This window comes from Eufriesea mexicana, unplaced genomic scaffold (genome assembly GCF_001483705.2).
Source record: "Eufriesea mexicana isolate 0111107269 unplaced genomic scaffold, ASM148370v2 scaffold654, whole genome shotgun sequence".
Taxonomy (NCBI): Eukaryota; Metazoa; Arthropoda; class Insecta; order Hymenoptera; family Apidae; genus Eufriesea; species Eufriesea mexicana.
In genome coordinates, this window is record NW_016908877.1 from 97,831 (window position 1) to 114,150 (window position 16,320).

General features: G+C 51.7%; 1 protein-coding gene across 1 annotated transcript in view; it reads right to left on the reverse strand.

Annotated features, from left to right (window-relative positions):
- LOC108546498 (probable serine/threonine-protein kinase mps1) overlaps positions 1–9,466 on the reverse strand; it is a 78,273-nt gene extending 68,807 nt beyond the window's left edge. Inside the window, exon 1 of the mRNA XM_017898586.1 lies at positions 8,329–9,466. Within this exon, the coding sequence (XP_017754075.1) occupies positions 8,329–9,466 (1,138 nt within the window). The remainder of the gene's footprint in view (positions 1–8,328) is intronic.
- Between the last annotated feature and the right edge of the window lie 6,854 nt (positions 9,467–16,320).

Genomic DNA, 16,320 nt, shown 5'->3' on the forward strand with positions numbered 1-16,320 from the left:
TCATAAGTATGAAGAAAGTTATGACATACACGAGAATCGCTATAAGTTACCTGGAATAATTTTTTAAATGCTTCGAAAATAAGAAAATATGCCTATTTTGGACAGATCATAATGAGATAGCTATGTACTAAAAGGGTGAACCATAAGTCAGGTTTTCGATGTTGGAAATTTATAAAATTTTAATTATATACTCTCATAAGTATGAAGAAAGTTATGGCATACACGAGGATCGCTATAAGTTACCTGGAATAATTTTTTAAATGCTTCGAAAATAAGAAAATATGTCTATTTTGAACAGATCATAATGAGATAGCTATGTACTAAAAGGGTGAACTATAAGTCAGGTTTTCGAGGTTGGAAATTTATAAAATTTTAACTATATACTGTCACAAGTATGAAAAAAGTTATGACATACACGAGGATCGCTATAAGTTACCTGGAATAATTTTTAAAAGCTTCGAAAATAGGAAAAGATGACTATTTTGAAACGATTGCATTTTTAGCAGAAATTGGCATACTTGGCAGCAATATATCTTCATAACGACAAATTTTAACTATATACTGTCACAAGTATGAAGAAAGTTATGGCATACACGAGGATCGCTATGAGTTACCTAGAATAATTTTTAAAAGCTTCGAAAATAGGAAAAGATGATTATTTTGAAACGATTGCATTTTTAGCAGAAATTGGCATACTTGGCAGCAATATATCTTCATAACGATGAAGACCAGCTTATATCTGCTGATAAAGCATTAAAGTATGGTGTCCTAGTTATATGTATGTAAAAACAATTAATAAAATATTTCTAGTTTAATTCTCATTGAATCCATATCTATACGAAAGTATTCCATAGAAGCTTCTAAAGATGGCTGAACAAAAATTGTTTGCTGCGTCCCTCATAGTTATAACGATATTGCGACGTCGCGCTTCGCCTAATTACCAGGCCCGATCGTTTGTCGTTGCAACGAGTGAACGCGTGCCAATCAGAACTAGAGGATTAACTATTCGCAATAGAAGAAGGGTACCAGGCTAATTGTCGATTAATAACCGAAAGCTTGGTTAACCGATGACTGAAGACATAGCCGAGACGTCGATGAACTTAATCTAAAAATCACTATTGATCCCCAATTCCCTATATCACAAATTACCATATTTATTACGTTATTCCTGTTAGAGAAACAAAAGAGCAATACTATCAATCAATAGTGTCGAGTTTGCGGTAATCTTTCGTCTTCGTTTGCTCTGATATGAACCAATCAGTCAGCTATAAGACATGTCAATTGTATTCTTGATCATCTACAGAATAATTACCTGATTTCCCTAATTAATACTCCCCTGAATTACTTTGTTACCCAATTCTAAACTCGCTAAACTGATAGTCGACACCATAGCCGAAGAAATAGCTACGTGAGACGTCGATGAACTTAATCTAAAAATCACTAATCAACCCCAATTCCATATATTTTAGTTTACCATATTTATTACATTATTTTCGTTAGAGAAACAAAAAAGCAATACTATCGATCAATAGAAATCTATAGTGTTGACTTTGTGGTAATCTTTCGTCTCCGTTTGCTCTGATATGAACCAACCAGTCAGCTATAAGACATGTCAATGTACTCTTGTTCGTCTCAAGAATAATTACGCGATTTCCCAAATTCATGCTCCCTTTATTACTTTAGGATCCAATTCCAAGCTCGCTATACCGATGATCTAACTTAGTCTGAAAACCACTAATCCACCCCAATTCCATATATCACAATTCACCATATATATTACATTATTTCTATCAAACAACGCGATATAACATCCCTTTCCACTAATAATCTAATTCTCCTCTCTTTCTACCACTTTCATTCAACATTTCTTCAGTCCATCCTAATAAACCTATTAACCCTTTGCACTCGACGATTTTCTGGCTAGAGAAGAGTAGAAAATCAAAGATTCTCTATTAAAAAACTAACGATATTTTTTGAGCACTGAATAAAGAATTGTAGAATTATTTGATTTCGATACCTCGCACACTGTTACATTATATTAAATTTGATACATTAATTAATATCGATCATTCAAATTTTATGAAATGGTGAGTGAGGGTCACTTCTCGAGTGCAAAGGATTAATAGCAGCTAATTAACGGAAAGAACGATGAACGCGACACACGTCGTTACTCCAGGCATCATCACAAATACCCGGTACTGGAGTACTCGAGAAACTTGCCCTAACCGCGACATCGTATCGCCACAGAAATTTCCGCCATTCCCGATCTATTATACCCCCGCGCTCGGGGTAGCCGTGTAATTCGATTAAACGATTATCCAAACGATCGGGAAAACGATCTCTCGCGGCGAACTAGAGCAACACGAGACTCGGCGAGCTCGAGACTCGCGCCGCAGCTGCTTCCTCGCGCGAGTTCCCGAGAAACCTGTTACACGCTATCTGCGATCGTTATCCGACAACGCGGTGTCTTTTGTTCGCGCTGTTCGATACGCGGCTGGCAGTTTAGAAGCCCGTCGCAGTGGTTGGGCTCGATCGTCCCGTGCAAAAAGGAGAAAACCCAGCAACGCTAGATGCTAGAGCTGTTTACGATGCACGGTGCGGTCGGCGTCGCGGGCTGTCGCGCGTAGAAGCGGCTAAATCGGCGCCGCGAGTGTTACACGCGCGTGGCGATAAAGGGCCAAGATGAACTGGTCAGTAATTGCAAGTAAACGCGAAAACTCGAAAGTATAGCGAATAAAAACACGCGAAGGAATCGGACAGATACCGATTTGCCGATCGGATGCCTCGTTTGCCAGTTAAACCAGCCGAATCGGCGTCGCTCTAACGCGGCTTATTAACGGAAGCGAGTCTGCTATCCGGGAAATCTAATCCAGTTTTATCGTCTTTCTTCTGCATCCTTCCCCTCCGTCCTTCCTTCTCGATCGAACCGCAACGAGCAGACGAGATGTTCCTCAGACTAGAGCAAGCTATAGCGCATTGACTCCTCGCGGTCCAGGATTTTAGATAATAAAATAGACCCGCGTTGCACCGAAATTTGATTGCGATTTAAATGAAACAAAATTGTGTAAGAATATATAAGATTAGGCGAATTCCGGGTACCGATAAGGTGGCGTGAGTGAGGAACACGTAGCAGTGATAACCGGAGTCTCGAATCGAAAAGGCGATCCGCTTGATCCGCGATCAACGAACAAAGGAGACCCATCTTTAACCGTTTGAGTCCCAAGCGCTGAACTTTGCTGATGCATGTACGTCACATATTACCAACAAGCGCTATTGCGACGATTGCGATTTTTCCACATAAAATAGAACAAGCGCTATCGCGCCGTTTGCACTTCTTCGCGCTGTTCAGGGTTGTTCTTCCGAGAGCCTCAAGCGCTGCTTGGGACTCAAACGGTTAAAAGGGCAGGTCGATAAGCGTACGGGACAGTTCTTGGACAGTTCTTTGAGAGGAGTTATATCGAGACAGTTTACTGGAAATACGAGAGCGTGCGTACCTCACAGCGAAAAGAAGAATATCGAATAGGCCTCTGAGAGTTAGACTTACGAACTAGCCCTCGCTTAGTAAACCCCGTTACAATTGGTATATTTTTACTAATAAAAGAATCTAATAATATTTATCGAAGGTATTACCAACTGCTTTACGTAAATACGACGAAATATAAACCTGTGCGCGTGCAGCTACTGCAATATTTCCAGGTGGGCCTAGAAACGTCCCACCATGCATTACGGTGCACCAAAAAGGTGGGGTACGTTTAATCCCAGCGTGTCCCAAAGAGTCAATAATAAGCGGCGTTGTTAAAGATCACGTGAAAAAATCGCGAAGACGATCTTCAGTATAACTGCAACGATAGACGTCGATAGGTAACAAGATACGGGGTTGTTGTTCAATACAGTGGATGGGTTATGTTTTCCTGGTATAACGTCTCAGAATCGGTATAACTATTTGGAAGCAAGTGACTTCCACGGTTAGGTCTTTATTTAAATAACCAAAAAATTCCAGATGTCGCTAGAAGCGTCTAGTAACATGAAACGGGAGATTATAATTACGCAACAGGGGTACATCGACGGAGGACCTGACCCGGCTTCCGGAACCAGCCTCTTCGTTCCCCATAATGGAGACTCGACCTCGGAGACCGGTTAACGATCGCGTTTCGCGCGAAAAATAGAACCCGTGTCTTAGAAGTACCTAGATGTACCAATCTCGTCTATTCGGGGGTAGATTTGACGGAGGGAGTTTGAGAATGGAATGGCTGCCGGTTGGAGATGGAGCCGTGGTGGCCGGAGCGCGACGAGGGCACATATCGTCGAGAATGTAACGATCGGGTACCAGCGTAAATCGATACCTGGCTGGATTCGCGTACAGGGCAGCTCGCCAGGGGACGGAGAGAGAAGGAGAGTGAGAGAGAGAGAAGAACGAGAGAAGAACGAGCGGGGAAAAAGGAAGGACGCGAAGAGGAGAGAAGAGAGACGAGATAAGAATGCCGCGTAAGTATAGAGAGCATAATAATCAGAAGTAAATTGCGGATACGTGAGGCTACCGTGTTGTAGGGGGCCTCGGGCCTGGCTGACCGCGTCTTTCCGTTCCATCGGTTCCTCTCTTATTCCGTCGATGTGTTCGACCCCGTTACACGCATCGGCCGCTCACCCATACGCTCGCGCGTGTGGGCAGAAATTTCTATAGACGTCTCGATCCCGAGGGGTGGTGTGCGCAGGTACTCGTAGACCTAGCACCGGGACACGGCGAGATACGTACGATCGGGAATACCTAACCCTTGGGTAATCTAATTTGAATCCCGGGGCCCAGGGTTGGCCTGTAATGGAACACGTATCGAATAATATTACGAGCGATTCGATTCGATATCATTCGTAATTCTGGTCCCGAGACCGCAAGCGGGTTCAGCTTGGAAGAAGCCGGGGCCTCTCTCTGCTGGCTGGTCGACGCGCGATCGCTCTCGCGCGAACAACAACGCACTTTATGCGTATTCCGGGTGGCACGGGGGCCCAGAAGGGAACGGAATCGCGCGGCAAAAACCTCGCACTGGGATTCAAAGCCGACACCGAACCCCCAGCAGACTGAGACTCTAATATATGGATAATGGAAACGATGGAATTCCAGCGGGAGCCGGGACGTGAGAAATCTCGCGGGGTTCCGGGGCACCGCGACGCAGCGCTCGAACGGTGCCCCACGATCGGCCGTCGACGCGGAATTTTCGATACGCGTGCGGCCAATCACGGGACCCGTAATGGCCCGTGTAGCTGTTGCCTCTTTGCCTAATGTTAGCCCTTTTAAAGAACGTATCATAAATTGCGTAAAGCGAAGGCGCACCGGCTTTTATACCGCGCTGCCCGAGGCGAGCCGTGCCCCTTCTTTCCTGCCGCCTTTCTCCGTGCCACGCTCGTCCAACGACGCCCTTGCGCGCCGCTAAAAACTGCCGTTTCGAACGAAATATAAAATTGATAAAACCCACAAGAACCCCCCTGGGCAAACGGCCACGGTTCCTAACGAACCTCTATCCTCACGCTCTATCGTTCCTTCGTTATCGCGTTATCATCCTCGTCAGGGTTACGAGGTTTGACGTTCCAGTTTCACGAGTTAACGTCCCCGCGAGAATCGATCATCTGATGTGTATCATCATCTGCAGATGTATACTTCGAAAATCCTCTCCCGATTCCGAAAATAAAAACACTCTCGTTTAACGCTTTTCCCACCCTCATCCGAGGGACGATCGCGCGGATGGATCTTGGCGACGGTGTGTTACACGGTGAGAGAAGAAAAAGGGGAAGAAAAAGGCAACGAGGAGGTCCCTTTGTCGAAATGTTTCGCATATTGGCCGCCGCCGTCGGAAGTGCTGGCTCGCGTTTTCTGTATCACGCTATATGCAAATGAGACATATGCTCTCGCCGCGCCACATAATAAATTACTCGTGTAGAGATCGGCGGTGTATAGGTGGGCCTAAAATTACGTACTGGTCCTGCCAGGGACACACACGGGCGACCTCGAGCAGACCCAGGCAACGTGTAACGAGCTATGGTGTCGGTGCGCGCGCGCCACCATCCGCGTCTGGCCGTCTTACGGGATAATACGTGCCTCTTACGCGCCCCTCCAACCTAATGCCAAACTGTCCTTTCGTCGGGGCACCGAGTGTCCTTTTATTCCTTTATTCCACTCTCTCCTCGTCCCTTTTCCGCCGAACAAATCTCCGTATCGTACCTCCATGCTCGCCGCGAGATTTTTCCTTCCTACGCCATACCGTGCGCTATTGAAATACTTGTGCCGGGGAACGGAAATCGAAAATGAGGAACGAAATGACGAAATATGGCGCAGTTTCGAATACTTTCAAATCTCCGATAAGAGAGAAAATTTATCGAGTCGTGTTACTCTGGTTATCGCGAAGACAAGATCGTGGTGACTCGGAAACGAAGAAGAAGATGGAAGAAGCAATTTCGGAAGTGCTTGGAAATCCGCTTTAGGCTACCCCCGAAGAGGGAACTCGTTGTTTACGTGGCCTTTAGGCTCCGGGAAAAGGAATCGTTTCCTCTTCTCGAGCAAACACGCCGGCGACGCGCAGCGTGAGCCACGGTGTCGTAAAACAATTTGCCGAGGCTATGGTAAACAATGGACGATCACGAGGATGGTCTATGGGGCTCGGAGAGGGAAGGGAGGATCCTGGGCAATTCTCCGTTTCATAAACCCTTAATTTTACGATGATTATTGCCGCCCTTTGTATCTTTTTTCGCTGATTTTAATCCCGCCAACGATGCCAAATTCAATTTGCGAGGCCCCGGTGGCGGCGGGCCCACGGGGCCCGGGGTTACGGAAAACTGGGTTTTACGATCCCGCGTCTCCGGAACGGGAGACGGGAAAAGGGCGAGTGTTTGCTCCCTTCGCGTAGGGTTTTTACTGCTGCAGGTAATTGGATTAAAGAAACACCGTGAGAGAGACAGAGATTACAGCCAGCCGGACGGCCTTCTGTGTTTGCGTTGTCGATTCCCGGGAATATCATCGGTAAATCCAATTTTTTAGAGTTAGCTCCACCGACGTTTCCTCGTGGACCACGGTGCTCGCGGTTTATTACGCCTTCGACGGAATTACAGTTTCATTAGGACCCGAATCTCGAGGATAGAACTTTTACAGCCGACCATTCTTGCGCCCAGCAGAGAGACGATCAAAGGCGTGTCGGAGTACTCGCCGAGCCGAAGAATCGCGTACCAGGATTCTGGCTAACGATCCCCGATGACTCACCGATCGATCCGTTCGACGAGAAACGGTGCAAACAATGGCGAGGATGGCGCTTGGCAGGAGCTTGGCGAGTCCCCTGAGCGCTGTCAATCGCAACAGCGATCCGATCGGGGTATTTAGTACCTAACAGAAGCGTAGAATCTTCACGCACCTTCCGCGTGTCTAGGATCGAGAGGAGCGGAAGATCGTCGTCCTTCGATCAAGCTGACGAGCACGTCGCAACGAGCCGAGAGGCTACTAATATTAGTAGCGTTCGCGGAAGCGTGCTTCTGGAAAGTAGCTCTGGCATAGTCTCTCGTCCCTAAATACCGTAGCCTATCTAACGAAGCGGCGCGCCTCTCAGATCCTCCACTCTCGTCGCTAATTACCGGGAATAGTTGGAAATATTAGGCAATAGGATGGAGACGGTGTCATCTTCATCCAGGATCGGTATTTCGCGTTATCGCGTTCGCGTGTCGCTGTCACAGCTGACTGACGAACGGATGAAGACCTCTCGCCGTACGATCGCGGTGTAATCGACCGTTTTGCGAAGGCTCCGAGCGAGGAAGACGCGTTATGCCGAGCCAGAGGGGAAATCACGCCGGTCGTGTGGCTGCGGAGCGACAATAGCCGGATGATTAATATTTTTCGATAATCGATGTTTGCGCAGGAAAACGAGGAAGAGACGCAGGACGAATTCGAGGCCCCGTTCCGTGGCAGAGAGGATTCAATTGGTCGCGTCGTGAGAAACAATGACACGTAGACACGTGCAGAGGTGGTACCGGGGAGAGAAGGCGCGAGTGTGTGCGCCGGACGTGCAGGCCCGGCGAGAACATCGATCAAAATTAAGGCCCGCATTCATCGATGATGCCGCGATGGGAGCACAAAGGCGAGCTTCCACCGTTAATAAAGAAACCGTCCGTTCGATTCTATTAAGGGTCACGAGCTCGAATTTGCATGCGCCAATGAGTCCTGTCGGCCATTGTTTCCTACGCTGCTCCGCGATGTCGCGACTGAAATACGACGCTTCCGCGACATAGATAATTCCCGTTTTCACCTGTCCTCGCACGAATTTCGTAACGCTGAACGTTGGTCGTGGAAACACTCACCTTGACTGTGCTCGCCGGCGTCGAAGGTCTTGCTGGTCATCTGAAACAAAGCGTCCAAGGGACTTCCCTGCCCGGTGGTCCTCTTCCCGTGATGCCCGCTCTGCGATCCGTGCTGCTGCGACGTTTTCCTCTTGAACTGCTGCTGCTGTTGCTGCTGCTGCTGCTGCTGCTGAAGCACCGGGTGGTGCAAGCCAGGGTGCATGCCGTGGTGCAGACCGTGATGGTGATGTCCCAGTGGGTCGGGACTTCCGGAATCGGAGACCGAGCTCCTGCCGGACGAGGACGAGCTGCTGAGAGGCGGTTCGCTGATGGAGCCAGACATCGACGCCAGTGACATACCCATCAGGGACAGATCCCTGGGCGCCGTGGAATGGTTGTGATGATGATGCAAGTGGTGCTGATGGTGCGACTGCTGCTGCTGCTGATGGAGATGGTGGCGATGATGATGGTGGTGATGGTGATGGTTGAGGTTCGACTCCACCGTGTCCCACGGACGAACGATCTTCGCCTTGGGTCTGTGCGACAGGATGTCCAGGATACTGAAGGACTTCACTCCGCGCTCGCTCGTGTCCCGGTCCCTGTCGTCCTCCTCGTCCGAGTGCTGCATCTGCACCATCTTCAGACGTTTCAGGGGTTTGAAGTAATCGTCCGCGGCACCGGCTGCGGAGGCACCGTTACTGCTAGTCCTACTGTTCACTTCCTCGTCGTCCTCCTCGTCCTCTTCCTCGTCCCTCAACGTGGTCACGGAGTCGCCGCCGCTGCTCTCGTGCGTACTACGCATCCCTCTGCCGTTCGACATCCTGTAATCGCCACTGCGAGAATAACTGTCCTCGTCGTCGATCACCGAGTCTCTGGCGTAGCTCCTACGCGGACTCAGTCTGTCCGCGTACTCTTCCCTCGACTGAGACAGTCTCTCGTCCTCTTCCGCGCTGGGAGCCACGACCACCAGTGGCAAAGGACTCGGACAACCCACGGAGATCTCGTCCTCGTCGTCCTGAACGTCGCCTCGGCCGGGAGAGCCTCTGCAAGGTGTCCGTCGGTGCGCCGGCGACCCCAGGCAACCCGGTGTCGTGGCGCTGGAAGACACCGTCGTCGACGGCGACATCGTGTACGATTCTGTCATTTCCGTAGTGCACATTCCCGACGAACGAGCGCCGGGTCCCTGTCGCGAGGCCTATCCCCGGAATCCGCGAGACGAGAGCGATGCAGACGCGACAACAGTCTATGCGCTGCACTCATACGCGAAGCGACAACGCGCGTTCCTAGCTACGAGTCAAAATCCCTGGACACTGAAACTCGGTCGAGCACTTAGCCGCATTTTTCCACCGTATTCTACGCCGACAAAGTCATCGAGTGCGTCGCTCAGACCGGCTGGTCCTCCCCGATCCAACCAGTCATCCTCGCACTACGAGCGCTCGAGTTTTCCACCTCGGTGTCTGCCTTCAGCCGTGCACCGTCATTCCAATGCTCGCTGATCGTCCGAGCTCATCGTACGAACGCTTCCTGTTACATCGCGCACTCTTACGACTCCCACTGTACCTTCCGTCCTTCGACGCCTGTCGTCATCCTAGGCATCCATCCGCAAACGATCTCTCGTCGCTGCTCCGAAACGACTCGCCAGACAGAGGGCGACCAAACGATGAGAGATGTACCGCGCGACTGTCCAAATACTCAAGAACCACTGTGCACGCGATGAAGCATCGCGCAGCTTCCTTGTCCCTGTCTCCTCGTCTCCAAGTCTCGCTCACTTGGTCGCTCACCGGGTCGAGTGTTCGGGTCGTACGACCGGAGTGGTCGCGGTCGTCACCAGAGGAGGAAGAACTTCACACGGTCGCGACACTATCACGGGCTCGGAACACGCGACGATCGGAGCAGTCCGCTGGGCCCGTGGACGGCTCGCATATCGAACGTCGACTCGGTAGACGCGGACGAAACGTCGATACGTGGATGGTAAACGAGCTACGGGATTTCGAGGCTCGCTATCAGACCAGGCCAAGCCAGTGACTCGAAATGGTACGGGGACGGGGATCTCGGGCCGGTGTTCCTGCAGGGGCAGGCACTTCACTCTCGACCGCCTCGAACACGACCGTAGGAGGGAGCACGATCGTTCGAATCCCCTACTACGTCTGGTCCGTGCGTGCACCACCTCTGCCGATGGGACGTACCTAGCTGGGTCGTGCATGGGCGGCCTCAGGGTTAGTCCTGCCTATCCGACCCCCGGCCAGACCTAACCGTGGCCCCTTAGACACGGCAAAATGACGCTGCCTCGATGGAATTTTTACGAGACGTACTTAACGTCCTGTGGCGCTGCTCCACCGGCCTTAACGTACCCGGCCCTTTCGTCCTTCCTTCTTTCTCTTCCTCCTTCCTCGCGCTTACACGTCCCTGCCTCCTTTCTCGCCCGTTCTCCTTCCTCCGCCTCCCTTTGTCTCGCTCTTTCACCTTCTCGTCCAGCCGGCTCCGAACGTGGGATTGACCCTCCACGACGAAAAGCTCGCCTAACGAGGCCCACCGTGATTTCATCCCACCCGTACTGCCGATTTCTAAGTTCCGCTCCAACGCCACTCGTCCACCTCCGTTCCACCTCTCCGTTCTCCGCGAAAAATCCCGCCGTGGTCCTCGAATTTGCGAATTTTTTCAATTTACCCTCCAACTCGCTGTCAACCCTCCACGAGTTCTCTGTCCAGCCAGCGTCGGATTCGAGGCCGCTGCTCGCCATGCGAATCGTCTATTACCGTTATACTATTATTGTCATTATCGTTATTATCGTTACAAGTTCGATACAAAGCGCTGGTCACAGAGCAGACCGTAATGGCAGCGCGATCGCGTGGCCATTTGCCATGCATCGGTACCGCGGGATCTTTACCTACACGCGTAGGATGTTCTCCATGGAAGGAAGGACGGGGCAAGAAGTCGGAATGGTGGCAGAAATTCGTGTCCGCGAGGCTGACCTTGCCGATCCGCGCTCGTATTCGCTTTTTCTACGGCAATTCCCGATCGCGTTTCAGCGATTGATCGGCCGCGACAAGCGGAAGTGACCCGCGGTGCTCCGCGGCTGAACATGTTTCCGGAACGGTTGGGAAGAATCGGCGTGTAGGGTGGGACGAACCGGGGGGAAAAATCGCCGGCTGAATAACGTCGTTTCGAGCATCGCTGGTCCGGAACGGGTCTAGAAAGGTATCTCGCGACTATTACATACAGACTATTATCCGCGATCGGTGCCGAGAATCGATTCAGCTCGCCGTGTAATTGTAGCAATCTGGTCGACAACTAGCAGCCGACACGACACGAAAATATCCATCGAGCTTCTTGCCGGAGAAGATCGAATTTTGCTCCCTTACTCGCTTCACAGTTCGCTAGAGAGACCCTGTATTTTTTGTCCCAACCCCATCTCTCTCTCTCTCTCTCTCTCTCCCTCTCTTGGTACTCTATCTTAGAAACGCTCGCGTGACTTTGAAGTTTCTCCATGGGCGGAAAGGGGTTCGTAAATTAATTTTCATTCGGAGGAACGCTCTTTCGGCGGGCGGTATGTCGCCGCAATTTAGATAGCTTAATGCGCTTCGAGGCGTGTTCGCGCTTGCGGACATTGTCCGCGCGCGGTGGCGTAGCGGGTGAGTTTTCTGCCAACGGTTTCGTGGCGTGCCGCGTGGCCATATCTCACGACACCCCGTGATCGCGTCTGCAGCCAATGTTTCCGAGTTTGTCCACTCGCGGTGCACGCAGCGTGCAAACATCCGCTTGCTCGCGGGACTACGCGTGGTGCGAGCATAGTCGAAACGACGAAGCTTCCTGAGAAATTCGCGGTGACCGAGAGTAGAGCAAAGCGCGACGACGATGCACGAGTACGACGGGAACCGGGGAATCACGGGGCCTGTTCGAGGGCCCTCGGCTGGGATTCAGCAGAGACCAAGCGACGAGCAGGAGGAAGAGGCACGGAGGAGTTGGAGCAGCAAAGGCAAACCGAACAGCGGTCCGTCCGGCCCTTTTTCTTCTCGTCTCTCCGGCCTTCCCGTCGGCTTTTCTATCCCGATACAAAGAGGCGCGAGCGAGCCTAATTATTATGATAGCTCGCCACTGGATTCTGTCGGTCCCTTTGATCTACCGCCGTTTAGCATGATCCCCCGATATTTAGGTAGGGCCCATTGTGTCCTGCCGGTGGTAGGGGATCCTCGTGCAGCGGATCGTTATGGTGGGGTGGTCAGAGGACCACGAACTTGGAACGGGTCCTCCGCTGGGACCCGGCACACGATAAACTATTCATCAATGAGCCGTTTTTTCACAGAAATTTACACTTTCCTACGGCTTCCTTCCCGTCCCTTACTCCTTCTTCCGTGGACCACACGCGTGTCCCGGTTCGAGCAGCCTTGTATATTCCACGTTCTATTGGTCTCGCGCGATACGCCTCTCGGTAGGAGATCGCTCGATCCGATCTCGGCGGATGTTAATTCGGATGGAAAAGGTGTGTAGCACATCGACGAACGATTCGAGGAAGGAAATAAAGAGACATCGGGCCAAGGTGAATGGTAGAATCGTTGGACCAAGTCTCGGACCAAGTACCAGCTCTAATGAAAGGTTATTTATGCGTTGACAGTCCGTCGACTGTCAATCGCGTTGGACACGCGTGGTCTGTGCACGTCGAATTCGTTGGTCGAGTAAATAAGCAACTACAGGTAGACCTTTCGCAACGTCTCGCAGCGTTTCGCGTGCCTGGCTAGCTAGCTAGGCGAACCGACCGTTTCCATCGCTGAAGATTCGTGACATTTATGGGAATGTCAGCGGGTCGATCGACGGACGTCGACGGAGTGGAATTCCGAGCGAGTTGCGGGCCTTAATGTCACTCGGCTGCCATCTCGCGGTCGGAGAGAGCGGGTCGCCTCCCTTCCGTTTCTCGATCCTCGCGAGGATCGAGATCGATGTTTAACATTTTTCCGCCTATCGGACAATCGAAATCCGTATCTGATTAACGCCTCGTGCGGCTTAATAAGTCGTTAAGCACGCGAAACGAGGCGGGTTCGCAACTACCGATAAAATTACCATCACCACTACCAGCGCGGGCCCGGTAGGCGCATCGTAGCACACGCAGCCGCGTCCCGGGGCAAGGGAAAAAATGACTTTGCACCGGGTCTACGTTTAAACGAAATACCGCACACCGAGCTGCCAGTCGTACGAGTAAAGCGACGCGACGAGCACTAATAACTATCCGGTACGCCGTCATTCTTATCGAGCCGTTCCATCGAAACCGAGGTTCTCTCTTTCAGCTGATATAATGGACACCTATACTTAGCAGTAATTGCCGCGTGCATCTCGTCGTAATAACGAACCGGTGAACAACTCGCGCGGCCCACGGCGGAGGAGCGCTTGTTTGCTTGGCCTTCCCTCGAGGCCTTGCCTCCGCTTCAAATCAAACAGAATTTAAAAGAACCTTTCGTCGTACGTCTCCTTCTCCGTCATCCGGGTAACTACAAAGTCTGTTCTCTTCGAGTAACTGACTGTCTCGAGAGAGAGAAGGAGAGAGAGAGAAAGAGAGAATTTTGCGAATTTCCCAAAGCGATCTTCCAACGACCCGGACAAGGATTCCGATTTGCAACATTCTGCCAACACGGTTCCAACTTTGTTTCCGCAACGGTGCATAGGTGGTGTATAGCGAAATACCAAGAATAATCCTCTATCGGACGCCATGCTAGCTTAGACTATCCGTCAGCTCGCAAATATCGCGTGGATCCTCTGGAACTGGCGAACAGAAGGGGAAACGAAGCGCGCAAAAGGCTCCACCCGTGAATAACATTAGTCTAAAGATCGTTCGGCCTGCGGCCGCGAGGCTTGGTCTTAATCAAAGGCGTCGAACGGCGCGGCGTGACGACGCCCGCTAATAACGTGTATACGACATCTTCGCCGCGCTATCGACCTGTTCCATCACGTTCTGTGTCCTCTCCGCGTTAGACGCGATACGTGTACTTAGCCATAATTGACGAGAGCCGGGGACGAGTCACGCGAACCCGCTCTCCGACAGCACAGTTTAACGTGACTTTGGCGCATGTGCGCTCTCTCGTTGCACTCTGCTCGTTCCCTACGGATCGGTCCCGCCAGCACCAGCTCCTCCGCCACCACCACCACCACCACCATCATCACCATCGCCGTCATCGTCGCCGTCGTCGTGGTCGTGGTCGTCGTGGTCGCGGTCGTCGTGGTCGTCGGTGTCGTCGTCGCGGTCGCAAAGGGGTAGGGAGCCTATCTATTTTCCCCCTCCACGCGACTCCGACTCGCACACACGGGCTGCCGTTGAATTAACCCCACTCGCGGCCCTCGTACAGCCCTCAACACGCCCTCGCGAGTCGCCGCGTCTCTCTCCTGTTCAAGGTTATCCTGCCTGTTCCTGGTACCACCACCCTCCTGCACTCGTTCGACTCCGTGTTGCTTCCGTTCCAGTCCACGCCCCTGCTCCGTTCTGATTGGCGGGCGAGTTTCGACGCGCCGCGACGCTGATCCCCGGCACCGATTTATATCTCGCGACTGCTCGCCCTCGTCGCCACCATCAACACCCCTCTCCGCCGCCGAATTTTTATGTCCAACGGGGGTTGCGCGAACGCCTCGCCGAGTCTCACCACCACCCACCACCCTGCACGCCTATTTTTCTCATCTACGCCGAGACTCCTGCCTCCGGCGAAATTACGTGGCCGGGCACTGATTTAACGAGCTTCCCTCCGAGACTGCTGATGGATCTGTCTCGTAGCACCGAAACTCGCGCGGAGGACGCGCGAATCCTCCAACCGGAAGACCGGGGGTGCAGGGATGGGAAATGAAAATCGACGGAATGGACGCCTCGTCGATCGCGAGTTCCGATCGTTTTCTTCGCTCGAATTCTCAACGGAATGGCGAAATTCGCTCTCGAGTAGGCTACAAAGGAGTCACGCGAGGTGTCCGGAGATGGCTTTTGTGGCTGATCGAGGTAAATACCCGACGATGACCAGGAGTCCTCCGGCCGGTGAACAATGTTGGCCGATGGCCGCGACCAATCGAACAAACGACCGGCCATTGTTAACCCCTGCGAAGGTGTCGGGCTTCGAAGCGTCTCTTATTAGGCACGCGACCCCAGTAGAACGAAGATGGCTACCTCTCATGGGAACCATCCGACCAGCTTTCCTTCGTTTTCCCTGGAAAACTGACAACGCGTTTCGTTGGTCGTGGTCTGACAGGTCTCATGACAGTTATTGGAATCCATTCTAGGTGTATTAGCGAAGATTGTTAAGTTTCGCTCGAATTTGACGCTCGAAGCTATTACGTTGACATGGACAGACGCTTTGACGATAGACTAATGACACCGTCTAGGGCGTTTAAACCCAAGTCACAGGTCTTCCGGTTCTACACGCTGCTTACACGCCGGCGGAAAGGGAATTCGTGTTCTATCGCTCGGAAATGATTCGATATAGCTCCGGAGAACGTCTGGCCCGGCGGAGCAGCTAGGGTGCTGACAAATCGAGTGTCGTCTCGGTCATCGGTGAAGCCCGTGGATTCTTTTCTTTCTAGCTTCTAGATCGATACCAACTCCTTCCTACCTTCCCACCTTCCTTTCCTCCCTCTGTCGACGAGATTCCAGGATTTTCGAGCGGATTATGCGTCGAAAGCGCCGATTACTCGAGCCATTCCCTCTTGACAACTGCCAGCAAATCCATTCATTCTGCCTCGCCGGAGTTGCTTGGAAATAGCCGAAGGAGCGCGAGATGTCCTATTTAGAGAAGAATCGTGGCAATCAGCTCTCATTCTGCCGACCTGGCCGATTTCACGGCCACTCGTTTCGCCATTATTAATTTCCATCCGGTTTCCCACGGTTCCGTGAAGTCTCGACGGCGCGACGAATCGTCGCCAGCTTGCGACATGTAAATCCAAAATCGATGATGAACTTCGGGGCACTCGTCCCGTCCTCGTTTCGCCGCTTTCCGTCGCCCTTTCTCCCGGATTCGCCCTGTCTCGCTTCTTCTCCGGGCTCTATGGCAG